The 16,079-nt window shown below is 40.7% G+C and overlaps 1 protein-coding gene across 1 annotated transcript; it reads left to right on the top strand.

Moving 5' to 3' along the window:
- The first annotated feature begins 3,023 nt into the window (after nt 1-3,023).
- On the top strand, nt 3,024-11,403 carry LOC121522777 (sterol 26-hydroxylase, mitochondrial). The gene is made up of 9 exons (XM_041807424.1): nt 3,024-3,268; nt 3,738-3,919; nt 5,722-5,921; nt 6,037-6,234; nt 7,760-7,923; nt 8,132-8,298; nt 8,430-8,511; nt 8,658-8,858; nt 10,628-11,403. Exons 1-9 carry the CDS (start codon nt 3,029-3,031, stop codon nt 10,757-10,759), a joined length of 1,566 nt encoding a protein of 521 aa, XP_041663358.1. The 5' UTR covers nt 3,024-3,028; the 3' UTR covers nt 10,760-11,403.
- The last annotated feature ends 4,676 nt before the right edge of the window (nt 11,404-16,079 follow it).

Raw genomic sequence — 16,079 nt, 5'->3', positions numbered from 1 at the left:
GCAGCCTTTTTCACCTGAGGTTGCTGTGGCATCTTTGTAGGCGCCATCAAAATGCTTTTAATACAACCAAAATTACCCTGAATATGCACATAATTAGCTATCCCGACAGATAACTGTCTCATATGCCCTTCTGTTGAAATTCCATCAAAGTCATGTAGGTTTTTTACCATAATGTGTTACTAAAGTTAGAAAAGTATCAAGGTGAGTTTTTCAGGTCTAAATGACCATTTTACATTTTGAACAAGGCATTTTAAATGTTTTAAGATAGTGCTTCAGAGATTTATCTTGTTAATCCTATAATATGGCAGCCATAGTGATGTAGATTGTTAATTTTTTTTACATGTATACATGATGCCTATACTTTGATTGGGATAACTTTGAATTTTTCTAAGTTTTAAAAAATGTCTGGACAGGAGAAAAGTGGAGAAATGCTGCTAGAGCAATGCATTAGTCTACTGTTTGTATTTGCTTGCATAAATAAGTTATAGCTCCTAGAAAGCTGTGCTATAGTACAAGGTCACTGAAGCCTTACAATATGTAAGGTCACAGTGATCCATGACCAACAAAATCTAATCAGTTCACCCTCATGCCCAAGTGTAGGTTTGGGCCATATTTGGCAAAAAAAAACAGCCTAAACAGATTCTTTAATTACTGTGTACATGGGATTTTAGGTCACTGTGACCTTAAAAAAACCCTCAGAGCTTGTTGGGGTATCCCATTCAGGAGAAAAGGATGAGGACTCATGACCTTGATCTTTGCCTTATGACTTCTAAAACCTGATCATTTCGTCCTGGGGACACATTTGACATCCATGCAAAGACTGAAGAAAACCCCTCAGGGTACTGTTAAGATGTCCGCTCACAGCCTGGATGGATGGTTGGATGAGCAAGTGAGATTATATTGCACCTTTCTCAAACATCAGTCGCGTAGTGCTTCTTGACCTAAACATAAAACGAAAATACAACAGTAAGTAACATAAATCAAGATAAGACAACGTGCTTTGGCCATGTGTCTGAAAGAAAAAAAGATATAACTAAATAAAATGTACTCATATCAAACAGAATCCAGGCACCCAGCTAACAACCTGAATTCCAAAAAAGTTGGGACGCTGTAACAGAATGCAGTGATATGCAAATCTTTTAAACCCATATTTTATCCTCAGCAGAACATTAAAAAACACATATGAGATTTCTAAACTAAAACATTTTACTATTTCTTGAAAAATATTAGCTCATTTTGAATTTGATGGCAGGAACACATCTTAAAAAAAACAGCAACAGGGTCATGTTAACCATTGTGTAACATCCACTGTAATTTTAAAGGGAAACTTCAACATTTTGGCAATTCGCCCATTGCCATAATTCCTATAGTCTTAGTAATAGGTTCGTTACTGTGCAAGCTATTTTAAGATCGGTGCTGCTGAGTTCGGACCTGCTAATGAATGTAAGCAGACAGTATTCTGGCTTTCTCCCTCATCAAACTCATCAAATACACAATCCAGCAGCTCCAAGACACTCTCGTGGACAAGTTGTGACCTGTACATTCACCACGCTATGAAATAATGTATAATTATTTAACATTACGACACATGAAGCAAATACTCGGAACTATTTCTTGAGTAAACCACTGGGCGGAGTGACACAGTGCAGCAGCCATGTCTGGAGTGTAGTTCTGGCTTTGCATTTAGCTTTAAAACATCTCTGTCTCATAGTGTGGTGAATGTACAGGTCACAACTTGTCAACGAGAGTGTTTTGGAGTTGTTGGGTTGTGTATTTGATGAGTTTGATGAGGGAAAGCCGGAATACCGTCTGCTTACGTTGAGTTGGCACAGCAGGTCCGAACGCGGCAGCGCCGATCTACAAACAGTTTGCACCGACAACTAAGGGTAACCAACCTATTACTAAGACTATAGGAATTATGGCAATGGGCGAATTTGCCAAAACGTTGAAGTATCCCTTTAACAACAGTATGTAAACATCTAGGAAGTGAGTAGACCAGTTGCTGGAGTATTGGGAGAGAAATGTTGTTCCATTCTTGTCTGATGCAGAATTCTAGCTGCTCAAGAGTCCTGTGTCTCTTTGCTGGAATTATTGTTTAATGATGCTCCAAATGTTTTCTATTGGTTAAAGGTCTGGACTGCAGGCAGACCAGTTCTGCACCTGGACTCTTCTACTGTGAAGCCATGCTGTTGGAATGGATGCGGTATGTGGTTTAGCTCTGCCTTGCTAAACTATACAAGGACTTCCCTTAAAGAGACATGGTCTAGATGGGAGCATATTTTGCTCTAAAGCCTCTATCTACTTTTGAGCATTGATGGTGCCTTTCCAGATGTATAAGCTGCCCATGCCATAGACACTATCATTGGAGATGCAGCCCATTTTAGATGAGCTTTGACCCAGACAAGTTTGCAGTGTTTCTGAATCGTGTTCACATATGGCTTCTTCTTTGCATGATGCAGAACTTTTATTTGTGGACAGCAGGGCAAACTGTGTTGTCAGAAAGTGATTTCTAGAAGTTTTCCTGAGCCCATGTAGTGATTTCCAGTTCAGAATCATGCCTGTACCATGATGCCTGTAGATGGTGGATATTCAAGGATTTTTAAATTTTATGTTGAGAAACATCTGGACTTGGGGTTGTATAATATTCAAGGGGAATTGGAAAAGATCCAAAGTGGAATCATAAAATCTCACACGCTACCTGAATGTACTACCAAACAGATAAAAAACCTGAAGAAAACTGCCTTTAAGATTTCACAGTCCAAAGACTTGTTATTGAGGAAATATTCAAATGCTTAGAAACTAAAAGTAATGACTGTAAAACTATATAATATATCATTTTCAGCCTGTACACTAAAGACGGGATTTTACAGTATCTCTAGGGTGTGTCTTTGTGTCTTTGGTCCTCCTGGTTTGATCCCTGAAAGCTGTGCTGAGAGGGTTAAACTTTCAGCGAGACGCGGCCCCTCCCTGCTCGGCTGCTCTCCTGGATGTAACAGGAGCCTTGTGCAGTTGCTGCTCTGCCCTCCTCATGGCTGCATGGCTGTCCCGGAGTGTGCTGTGGAGAAATGGCAGCTGGTTATTATCCTACCATTTCTGCAGGGCCCGAGTGTGCTGCAGGGGTGTGGGAGGCACCTCCACTGGACCGGGGGCCCTCTCTACCTTCCAGGAAAAACCTCGGACAGTAGAGGACCTTCCTCATGTCAGTGTCTTGGAGCTGCTTTACAGGATGGCGTTTCAGGGTTTCTACAACCGTTTGCATGAGTTACAGGTATGCTGTATGAGAAAAACAAACATATTAGTTGATCTAATCTGCAGCTAAAAATGTTGCATGGTCTCTCTGTGTGGTGCATTCCAGGAATCCCTGATATAACTTTGCTTTGGCTGCTGAGTTGACCCTCTGAAGCTGTGATATGGGGGTTTGCTCACACCCACGATGCATAATAGAAAATACCAGGCTGGTTGTATTACCTTTGTTCCCATAGTAACCTTCAGAAAACAACATCCGACTCCCCCTTGGGAGAGCCTTGTTTTCCCTCTCTGCAGGCCCACCTTCTACTGCATGAACAGCACTTCCACTCTCCCACTTTTCAGATTTCTACTCTTATGCTTTATGTGCAATATATAACACAACATAGTGCATTTTACTGAAGGGGTAGACCGTTGAACTTTGCAGCTTTGACCAAATTACACCCTGTTATGTGCAGAAGTTAATTTTTTTTTGTCTTTTTTCTTGACAGATCTTCGAGAAGCAGCGATACGGGAACATTTACAGAGATGGGATGAAGTCTGTTTCTGTGAACACTCCTCAGCTGCTGGAGGAAATCCTAAGGAATGATGAGAAGTTCCCTCGCAGGGGAGACATGTCTCTGTGGACGGAGTATCGCGACATGAGAGGACTCGGCTATGGACCTTTCACGACGTAAGACTTTCATAGATTGTGTCACATGAACAGCAGACTCCATCCTTGTCTCTGCTTCTTCTGTCCCATATTCAAGAACTACCTGTTGGAGCAAGTAATACTTACATAATGGCTTTCTAGGTCAAAGTCCTGTCATGTGAGAGTGACTATAACCATATAACACTTTTGTCTGTGGGTTACTGACCTGGTTTTATCAGATTCTTTACCCTCTTTTGTCGGCCTTCTTCTTGCCCTGACAGGACTTTCAGAGTTAAGTTAAGCAGGAAGTTTTGGTTTGCACACAAAGAGCTGTTGGACAATGTCACCATATCATCCAGGCCTGTTGCATCAGCTTCTCATACTCAAATCAATGAAGCAGTGATGGGCTGGGATAAAACAGGGCCCTGAAATTTGCCCTATTTTTTCAAAACTAACCCCCAAACAAACTGTTATCAAAGAAAGTTTGTGGGACAACCGAACAGACTGACTGGGATAGAAATGTCTAATACAGAACACAAAAACAACATAAAATATCATCACTTCTGTCGCTGATGTATGCTGATAATAATTTAACACAATCCTAGAGAGCTACAGCAGTAGGAAGTACCTAAAGAACTACTGAGATGACTGAGAACCTACGCAGATATCTGAAGAACAACATTCAGCACAAACACAGGGGTTTGACATTAGTTTTCACTATAAAAATGATCTTTTCAGCAAAAGTATCTATAATGCAGCAGTTTGTTGGCATGCTGTCACTGTTGGCTACACTGGCAGCCAAAATTAGAGATTCTTTTGAAAAATAAATCTATTGTTTTGGAAGAATTCTCTCTTCAGCCAACAAAGTTTTCTTCTGTTTTTCTGAGATCCTCCCTTTTGTTGTGCACTGTCCTGATTTATCTTCCTTCTCCCTAATGTCGCTATGTAAATATTAGATTTTATCTCTGTCCTCAGCTGACCTTTTCACCCTCAAAGAAAAAACACAAACCCAAGTTCCCAAAAAGTTGGGACATTATGTAATGGGAATAAAAGCAGAATACAGCGGGTTTCAAATCTTTTAAGATGCTCATTAACTAAATGCAGTACAAAGACAAGACATTTCATGTTCAAACTCATAGAGATTGTTTTTTGGAAATATACACCAATTCTGAATTTGATGCCTGTAACACATTCCAAAAAAGTTGGGACATGAGCATGTTCATCACTGAGTTACATCACCTTTTCTTCTTATAATGCTATGGGTGTCTGATAACTAAAGACGCCAAAGATCTCAGGTAGGGTGCAAGGCTTTGCCTGCTCTGAGGCTGCCAAAATAACATTTTCACATATAAACTAAAACTATGGTAAAACAGTTATTAGGTCATTCATACAAAGGCATTTGCATTTGCCCTAATTCCAGATAGCTAGTTTCTCATGGCAGTGGAGATGAAGTCTGCCTGTAACTCCAGCTTTTTCCAGTCTTGACTGACGGATTGGCAGGTTTAATTTCTGCATGTACACTGAGATGAATCTGAAAGAGATCAGAGACATCCAAGGCTGCACAGAGAGCCAGAGAGATTAGCATCCTTTAATTTGGTGTATCAGAGAGCCATTTTGTGTTCTTCTGATGGATTGGACACTTAATTTGCTGGGAGTACTTTAGACTGTAGCTCACTGATGCAGCATCTCTAGTGCTTCTGCTTTGATTATCAGGCTTTGTTATTTTTAGCACACATAACTCAAATAATATTGTGGAGAAATCCCACACATTTCAAAACCATAAGCATTAAAAAAGATTAAAAAGCCTCTAATTTGTTTCACAATGTGACTGTTTCTCCTCCCAGAGAAGGGGAGAGGTGGTACAACCTGAGGGCGATGCTGAACAAGCGCATGCTGCACCCCAAGGACTCAGCACAGTACGGTGGTGTTATCAGTGAGGTTGTTACAGATTTCATCAAGAGGATGTACTACCTACGTCAGAGCAGCCCCTCAGGAGATCTGGTGCCGGATATGGCCAATGAGCTGTATCGTTTCTCACTGGAGGGTATGTGACACCACAGACAGCTAATTGAAACCTGGCCTCTGAGAGCAATGAATGGAAATAAACTTCAAACAAGGGGAGAACAATCATACAAACAATCACACCTTTTCTTTTACAGGTATTGCCTCCATACTGTTTGAGACCAGGCTTGGATGCCTTGAGAAGAAAATCCCTGCAGGAACACAAGACTTCATTGACTCTATAGCTCAGATGTTCTCCAACAGCATGGCTGTGGCTGTGACGCCAAAGTGGAGTCGAACTTTCCTGCCTTTCTGGGAGCGCTACATAGCAGGTTGGGAGGGCATCTTCAGCTTTGGTGAGTAGGAAAGAAGCACAGCTCAGCTGAGGCTTTATTCTTACAAGTATAAAAGTCATATAAGAGATAAAAAATAAACTCATGTTATTGTGAGAGTAAAGTTATGATAGTTGTGGAAGTTGTTTTATTACCAGAACGCTTGATCTGCCCTTAAAGGGTTAATTTTTTTGAAAGTTGTGATTATTTAATATTTATAAGTAGAGGGGGAGTAAGTTTGAAAGATGAATCAAAAGCAGTTTTAAAAAATATGAATGTATAATAATTCTGCAGCCTCATTTATGAAGTGGGCCACTTTGGTCGTAAAGGGCTGATGTGTCACATTTTTTTCTCAGATTTGACACTCCGCCAGAACTAAAAGTGCAAAAAATCAGCGTAACCAAATATTATTGACATATACCAGGCTCTGATGACCAGGAAGAAAAAATGTACTTTGCATGTATTATATTTTTAAAAAAATGTTGTTTCACTTTCTCCATCTAAAACACAGGGGCTCATGGTGACAGAACCTGGCGTTTAAAGGGTTAATTGTTTTGAAAAGTTCTGACTATTTAATTGTTATCAGTAGAGAGGGAGTTGGTTTAGAAGATTAATCAAAAAAGTTTAAAAAATATGAATGTAAAATAATATTATAGCCTAATGTATGAAATGAGCCATTTTGGTCATTAAGGGCTGATGTGTCACTTTCTTTTTAATTTGACACTGCACCAAAAATAATAGTGTATAAAAATCAATGTTGATTGTTGCCAAATTGTTGCTCCAATGACACGAACAAAAAATCTACTTTGCATGTATTTTATTGAAAATAACTACTTTTTTCACTTTTCCCCAACTAAAATACAGGGGCACATGGTGACAGAACCTGGCATTTAAAGGGTTAAATTTCTTGAAAGTTATGATGATTCAGTTTTAAAGTAGAGGGGGTGTTGGTTCAAAAAATTAAGGAAAAAAAACTTTTGAAAATATAAATGTATAATACTTTTAGCCTCCTTTATGAAATGAGCCATTTTGGTCCTAAAGGGCTTGTAAGGTTGTAAAATTTGAAGAGCCTCTAAAGGTTAATATACTCAGTGTCTAGCATTACCTCCTCAAAGTCCTGATAATTTTGACAGTGTTTTACAAAATAACAAAAGAAAAAATATTCAGTTATTTGCATGTGGTGGTTATGTCCACATGTCCTGCAAGTCATCCTCCACGTCCTTATTTCAACTCTATCCACTGTCCTTTCTGAGTAAAACAATGAAGGCCAAAATAAATCTTAGGAGTATTTAGTTATTTGATGTGCAGCAAATAGTAAAACTTTTAAATTCTTGTTTTTTCTTTGAAAGCTTAGATTGGTTTAACTCAGTAGGTAGAACAAGTGCCCTTATACAGAGGCTGTAGTCCTTGAAACACTGTCTCTGGTATTTCCTGCCTCTCTTCAGCTGTCCCATCCCATTAAAGGCAAAAAGCCCAAAAAGTTATCTTAAAAAATAAACTCTTATATTTACAAACTCTTATATTAACACTTATATTTTCTCCATTTCAGCTAAAGAGTTAATAGACAAGAAGCTGGAAGTCATTCAGCAGCGCATGGACAGCAACCAGGAAGTAGAGGGCGAATACTTAACATATCTCTTCTCAAATACCAAGATGAGCACAAATGACGTGTATGGCAGCATTGCAGAGCTTCTTTTAGCAGGAGTGGACACGGTAAATGCCACACTAAGCCATGCTTTGTATGAGTAATGTCCTCATGCTCTATAAAAAACTGCATTCTGAAAATTTGTATTCATGAAATGTCAAACCTGAACCTTGGCTGTAGATGACTTCAAAAAGGACATTTCTATTCTGAATGATTATGCTTGTTTTCTTGGCACCTTTCTGCCAGTCTAGTTAACAACACTTCTTTGTTTTCAAGACCTCCAACACCCTCACATGGACGCTGCACCTGCTGTCAAAGCACCCTGAGATCCAGGACAGACTTCACAGAGAGGTGTGTACGTTGGTACCCACAGACCGGCTGCCCACAGCTGAGGAGGTCACCAAGATGCCGTATTTAAGGGCTGTTATCAAAGAAGCTCTGAGGTGAGAGTGGTGAAATAATGATTCTGATATGAAGAATCTCTAGAGTTGCGGCTTCCTTTTTTTTTTTTTGCTGTAGAGTTTGCAACCAACTAAAGAAAAGACAGCATACAATATGTCATTCTTGTTTACAGGATGTACCCGGTGGTTCCCCTAAATGCAAGAGCCATTACAGAAAAGAATGTTTCCATTGGTGGATATCAGTTTCCAAAAAACGTGGGTCTAGTTTTTTGTTATTCGACAATTTTTTTTTTTTTTGCTTTTGTGTTCTTTTGTATCATATTGTGATTTAAGTGCTGCTAGAAACCTCTGTAATCTTTGTAGGTTCAGTACTGATCTCTGGATACTTGTGTTTTTTTCAGACCTCCTTCACGCTGTGCCACTACGCCATCAGCCATGATGAGGACACGTTCCCAGAGCCGTTCACCTTTAGACCGGAGAGGTGGCTCCGTGATGGGCGAGAGAGGCCGAACCCCTTCGGCTCCATCCCATTCGGCTTTGGAGTCAGAGGCTGTGTGGGACGCAGGATTGCTGAACTGGAGATGTACATGGTTCTGTTTCGGGTTAGTTTGGTCATTCATTCAACCTTTATGTACAGTAAATCTCGAGGAATCACTGAGATCATGACCTCATTTTCAAGTGGCAAAGACCCTATTCAACATTTACTGAATACATTGGGGCAACTCAGGCTCAGTAGGGAAAGTCAGTCATCTCTTGATCAGAAGGCAGGGGGTTCAATCCCCAGCCAAAGTTACATAACAACGTTTTCCTTGTACACAGAGTTATAAATAAGTCCAGTGTTGCTCCTTAATGTCTCATTTCACTTTTAAAAACTCCATGACAGCTCAGTGGACAAAATGATGAAATTTCACTCAAAGAGATAGCCATAAAAAAATGAATGAGAATGATTTTATTGGAAGAAAAGGAAAGTGCCCATTACATGCAGTTAGCGTCAAAGTTAAACCACCAATGATAAGAATCAGAATCAGATTTTTTCTAAATAACAGCCACTCTCAGTTCAGTCAGACAAGCAAAGCGATCCCACACGCAGTCATCTATTCTGTTGCTATCAATAACCATCAGCATCCTCTGCAACCAGAGATTAGATTTCTGCTTTCAGTGAGAAGGTTCACTAACTCCAGGACAGTGAAATCAGACAGATACACTACAGACAAAATATTTTGACACACCTGTTAATCATTGGATTCAAGTGGTTCAATCAGTCAACTGTTAGCCATATTATTAGAAAGTGGAAGCATTTAGGAACAAGAGCAACTCAGCCTCAAAACACAAGACCACGACTGCTTGGCAGATGCCAAATGCTATGCTTCCAACTTTGTGGCAACAGTTTGAGGAAGGCCCTTTTCTATTCCAACATGACTGCCCGAGTGCACAAAGAAAGGATTATAAAGACATGAAAGATCTTGACTGGCCCGCTCAGAGCCCTGACCTCAGTCCCAACCTTTGGGATGGACTGGAATGGAGATTGTGAGCCAGGCCTTCTCATCCAACATCAGTGCCTGAGCTTAAAAGAGCTCCTGAATGAATGGTCGGAAAATTCCCACAGAAACACTCCAAAATCTGAGGAAGGCCTTACAAGAAGAGTGGAGGCTAGTAGCTGCAAAAGGAGGACCATCTCCACATTTAAGTTTATGCCAAATTCTTTTGTCCATATAGTTAATCTCAGCTGATTTATTCCATCAGCTGTTGGGATTTTAAAGAAGCTTTAGGCAATACTACAATTACACAAAGTGCATATTATTGACTGTTGGACTAGTGCCTCATATCTGACAGTCTATCTATCATGATGAGATCTATGGGAGTTATGTATTGCAGATATGTGGTTATATATTTGTGCATTTTTATGATTAGTACAGCCCTTGTTGACTTCTGTTGCAAACAAAATTGCCCCAGAGGGACAGTAAAGACTTTCAAATCTAATTCCAACCCTAGATGATCGCAGTCATGCATCCATTACTGTCCACTGAACTTTTGTGGATTATTCCTGTGTCTTTTAAGCTGAATTTATGGTTTGGCGTGATGGATGAAGGTTTTACTGCTGACTGCAAAACAAAATGCCCTTCAAAGGGATAACAGAAACAACATTGAACCTTAAAGGAAAGAGAACTGGATTAAAATACTGACATAAAATACTATCAAAAGGCAGCAACAAGTGAGCTTCTGTTGTTAGAAACATGTTACAAAGTGAGCACCATGGCCAAAAATCTCAGTTACAAGCAGGAAGTGCCTGAGTGATAAAATACTTTCAGATGATTTCTTCCGTTATAAAGTTATGATAAAATAATGACATGATATTTTCTTTCACTTTCAGATAATCCGCTTGTTTGAAGTCCAACCAGACCCAACTATGGGAGAGTTAAAATGCATCTGTCGCACCGTCCTGATCCCAGACCAACCACTGAACCTGCACTTTCTGGACAGAGGAAGCGGACATGCAGCATGATTTCATCTGAATGCAAATGTTGCATGTGAATGTAACTGTTCTATATTCCAGTGGCTGTACAACGTATTGTGAAAAAAGAGACCGTAGAAGCATGTTCTCAGACTTTGCTTTTACAAACCAAATGTGAATATCTTACACATATTTTCTAAGGTTATGGGTATTTTCTACATAAAGCACTTAGATATTTCTCATTGCTGACATTTTTTTCACAGACTGGACAAACATTATGCACTTTTAGTTTATTAGCAGTGCATATTTGTTAAAAGAATTACATAACAACTGGTTATTGTTCATAAAGGCGAGCCCTGTAAGATGCACAGATGAGCTAAGCTACTCAGAAGGAGATGAGGCATAAGGAAACAGAGAAACACTGATTTCCTGGAAACCTTATAAAACTATCTTGTGGTTCAACAAAGGTGATGATGACCTTTGGCGGTCATACAAAGAATAGTAAATACAGTTTTATTGTCTGTACATTCCTGTTTCCTCCTGAGCTGCACCTTATCACTACATTTACGTTTGCACTGCATGTGAGGATCACAGCATATATTTGAAAGTGTGTAATCATTGAATGCGTTTAATCTGAGCCACCCGATTCATTTGTATGTAAAATCAATATGCTGAATGTTGAACAATATTGTGTTTCTTTGTATAGGACAATAAAGCATTGTATTCTTTGTATTCTTCTCTGTAGCTGCACATATGCGAGTATGAATGCAAAACTGCAGTGACAGTGGATACAAATTCAAAGTAGGGCTTGGTGATATGAACGAAAAACATTTTTATATTTTTTAAAGGGGAGAGCCTTCTGGGGCTCAGCCAAATGGGGGGGTCAGCAAAATCATGGTTGATGGTAAAGTTAATCTGTGATAATATTTATTTAAACTGAATAATAACCACACTTATCAAAGCAACAATTTTATGCTGTAGCACAATGTAGACTTTTTCAAAATGTAAACCCTTTATTAGTCATGTTAACAATGTGGATGGGTATATTGAACTAAATGATTAAGAAAATAATGTCAGACTCATAGCTAGGCAATGATGTGCACAAATGTCAGGATGCCAGAAATTAAAATAGAAGAAACTGAGACAATGATTTTTTAAAGAATTGAATAATTGGAAAAAGAGACAAAAAGTTGATGAAAAGTGCCAAGAATGGGTTAAAAGCAGCAGCAAGGGACAGAAAATGGTTGAAAAGTGGCATTAATGGAATAAAAGTGTCCAAAAATTGACATAAAGCGCTAAAAAGAAGTGGCAGAAATGGGCGAAAAGCGGCAAAATGGGGTGAGGTGGCAAAAAGAAGTGGCAATAAGGGAAAAAAAGCTGCAAAAAAAAGTTGCAAAAATGGTAAAGTGGACAAAATGGGTAAAAAGTGGAAAAATTGGTACAAGTGTTAAAGAGTGGTAAACAAAAATATGTGGTAGAACTGGGTGCAAACTGGGAAACTGTAAAAAAGTTTTCCAAAAAAGTGGCACTTAATGGGCAAAAAGTGGCTAAAATTGGTAAAAAGGCATGGCAAAAGGTCAGGACTTTTTCTAGCTATTTTGGTGCCCTAGGCGAACTTACAATTTGCTGCCCCGTCGCCAAATGTGTAGTTACAGATGCATATTTCTTAAAAAATGCAGAAATATTAATAGTAAGGTTTTTTTTATTATGTAGCATGTGCTTTTAAGCTTTTTAAACTAAAAAAAAAACATCTGATTTTTTTTTCTTTTTTTTCAGTTTGGCAACAAGAATGAAATTTCCATGTTGTGATCAGCAGAGTCAATCTGTTTATCAGAATACAAGATATTCCTTTTTACATTCATGAGTCAGAGATAACATACTTTTACCAAAGTTAAAGACTTCATGTTTTGAGAAAACATTAGGGGCATAGACCCCACAATCCACCCCATGGCTCCACCTCTGACTGATGAACTTATCCACCACACAAGATTTACATATCATAATGCCAGAACAGTGTCAGAAACATAAGGTTATAAACACACTGTGACATAATTAATTACAGACATGTTTCAAGAGCACCTGCAGCAGTTTTCAAAGATAATTATCCTGTTAGCTCTACTAAAAGAAAAAAGTTAGATGGCTGTGTAGGGATCAGGTCTGAATTTAATTTTGGCTTGCACTAAAAGTGTTTAAATTCGTAAACAGGGCACAGTCTAATTCCTTAAATGTGCCCAGAAGCTGTAACGCTCCTCATAGCGCTGCAGACTTACAGTATAAGCGTCTCCACTGCTCTGATGCACCTCAGGAGGAGACGGGCACAGAGATACTGAACCAACATTCTGTTATTTAAGTGGAAATCCCTTCTATCAAACTGGCCTCTTTTCATAAAGCATTTAATTTACAGATGAGGACGGAGACAGAGAGAGGCAAACAGTAAAAACAAACTCCCTGTAGAATCTGACTGATGTACGCTGAGCTTTTTGGCACTCGCGAACAACGATCAAGAAAATAATTCCACCTATGGCTTAAAAACAAAGGATGTGTACATAAAGTCTGCAAATATGACCCTGACATTACTCTTACTAATATAACCAGGGTTAAATTATTCCAGGCTGTCAGCTGATGTTTTTAGGGCGTTATGACTGACAAGGATGTTAGATTTTTCTTTCACGTTCCATTCAGTGAGAAAACTTTGATTAGAACAGTGAAAAACCGTATTTGTCAAGGGCAGTGCTTAAGTGAACGCAATATTATAATTTCCTAAACTGAACGCAGCTTCTGTCATTCCGTGTTTTACGTGGATGGTCAGACTTTAGGAGGAATTGGACGCGCATGTTGTGGGTACAGGTGGGAGGGAGAGATGACACACACTGTACAGGCAGGTGTTAATAATCAGGAAATCAGGGGGAATGGGCAGGTAGGGTGTTAGCTGTCCGACGCAGGACTCTATCTCAACATCCTGTCCTTTAAGCGCTTTGTTAACGAGGAAAAAGAACGCTTGAACGTCTTACTGGGCTCCCAGTGTGCGTGTGCTGGGGGCACACATGGAGAGAGAGACAGAGCGGCGAGGTGAGCCTGGACTGTTTCACAAATGAGGGGCGCAGAGGTTAGAGTGGAGTTGATGCTCTGTTACATTGGTGGAACTATTAAAAATGTTCAGGTCTCGTGAGAGCGCCCCCCTCAGCGTGGCGCCCTAGGCAACCGCCTGTATCACCTATGCCCAGAAACGGCCCTGGGAACCACAGTTTGAATTGTTTGATGACAACTTTTCCATGGAAGACAGTCTCAACAACAAAACTCTTGTACATTTGAATGTATGTAAATATCTCCATGTTGCCATGGTGACAAGAGTTCTAAACCATGAGTTCTAGATTGCAGATTAAAGTCCACTCTGACATCACATTCTAAGACTCTATAAATTCAGTTCTCTGAGACAGTCTGCTGATTCAAGCCTGGAGATTCAACCGAGTTGGTCTACTCTCAACTTTGTCGAGTTACATTTGAATCGTTTGGAAGTTTTCTGGTTAGCGTATAGTGCGATCTTTTTCTGTGTTTGGCATACAGAAACTACTTTAGGATGGAGTTCAATGAAGGAATTTACAAGCCGGTACGAGTGCTGTTTGACGCACCCATCTATGAACGTGCCATGCAAATTTGCTGGCACATTCAATCCTTCAAAGTGAAGGTTGCAGTTGTGACTGAACTGTTGCAGCTTCAACTGAAGAATAAACTCCCGTCAAAGATCACGGTGGAGGACATCACAAACTTTTTGGTGGAGGAGAGCAAAAAGACCTTACGAGTACAGCTGTGGGAGTTTGAGCTGGAGGACTACGAGGACGAGGACGTGAAGGCTCTACTCAAGCTTGTGTGGGAAGTTAACACCAGGATGCTTAACAGGGATGTGGAGTTTCAGGCAAAATGTCTGCTTGACTCTCCAAACAACATCCCTCCCTCTTACAAGCACCCAAAAGTCCTCAGCCAGGCTCATGACTATGCAAGAACCCTGGTGGAGCGACTACAACAACCTCCCATCTCCAAGAAGCTGAGTCCACAAGAGGTGATACTGGATTTCATCCCAAAAGTACTGCAGGCCTTTTGGGTTCCTAAAAGAACAACTTCAAGGGACATGCCCTCAGAACAGCTCTCTAAGCTGGCTGTCAGTGTGAGCAAAGCAGTTATGGATGGAGTATCGTCCTCTCTGTCTACCTCACTCCATCAGGCCTTCTTCCCCCGCTCAGTGAGGGACCTCATGGTCCGCTCCTTAGAGGAAAAGGTGAGACAGAGGTACTCTCCTGATACTCTGCGGAGGATGATCAACACCTTTGACACAGAGCTGTTAAAAACCATCACCAAGGCTGCTGTGTTTTACGTCTGCTTCCTGTTTCAGCGTCAGACTCGATCAGGTATCAACGCTGACAGACCCTCAGGGCTCACTGCTGTCCGGGAGACTCTGAATATGAGCCAGCAAACAAAAAACCATACAACGCATGTAGTCCTACCAGCTCCTGTTGAGAAGACTACACCTCTGAACAAGGCTAAACTTCCTGCCACCATCAGCATGGATGAACAAAGAAAGTTTTCCATCAGTCAGGCTGGACCAGAGAAGCCTTTAACTGGTCCAGAACCATACTCTGCTCGGACGCAGTCACCACTTCCTGATTATGCCCCGCCAGCTGAACCTTCAGTCTTGGTTTCAGTCCTGGGGCGTGAGGTCGTGGATGAGCAGATCAACCAAGACTCAGAGGAAAATGTACACCCTTCTCCACCACTTCTTCCAGCGGATGCTGATGAAGCTCCTTCTGTCCGTCCAGCTTATGAGGAGGAATCTTCATCAAGTCAAGGCCCAGACCCTGCTGCTGCGACGCTGTCGCCAACACCCACTGATAGCCCACCAGCTGAACCTACAGTTATGGTCTCAGTCCTGGGGGGTGAGGCAGTTGATGAGCAGCCCTGTCAGGATCAAGAACCTATTTTTGCACAAGCTCCAGAGCTTTTAGTTGGATTTAATGGTGTTCCCTCTGCTGCCACTGAGGGCGAGCCACAAGAGCCCTCACCGAACCAGGAACCTGACTCTGCTATTGTGACTCAGTCGCAGCCTCTTCATGCCCTGCAGACTGAACCTGAAATGATGGTTTCAGTCCTGGAGGGTGAGGGGAAAAGCAGATCACCATCAGGTCAGGTCTCCACTGATGGGGCAAAGGATGAGGTCCCCGAGACTGGAGTCCGGAGGTTCTTAAGGTGGCTTAGAAACACCTTCTTCTGCTGCCTCCGGCCTGAGGTAGAAGACTGAGAATCCTGCAGTCTGATTATTCCTGTAAATAAATTGTAAATAAATGTTCATGACCAAATAATGAATTCATGATTCAGAGAA

This window comes from Cheilinus undulatus, linkage group 15 (genome assembly GCF_018320785.1).
Source record: "Cheilinus undulatus linkage group 15, ASM1832078v1, whole genome shotgun sequence".
NCBI lineage: Eukaryota > Metazoa > Chordata > Actinopteri > Labriformes > Labridae > Cheilinus > Cheilinus undulatus.
Note: the sequence above shows the minus strand (reverse complement) of the source record. Positions and strands in the feature narration are given on the sequence as shown.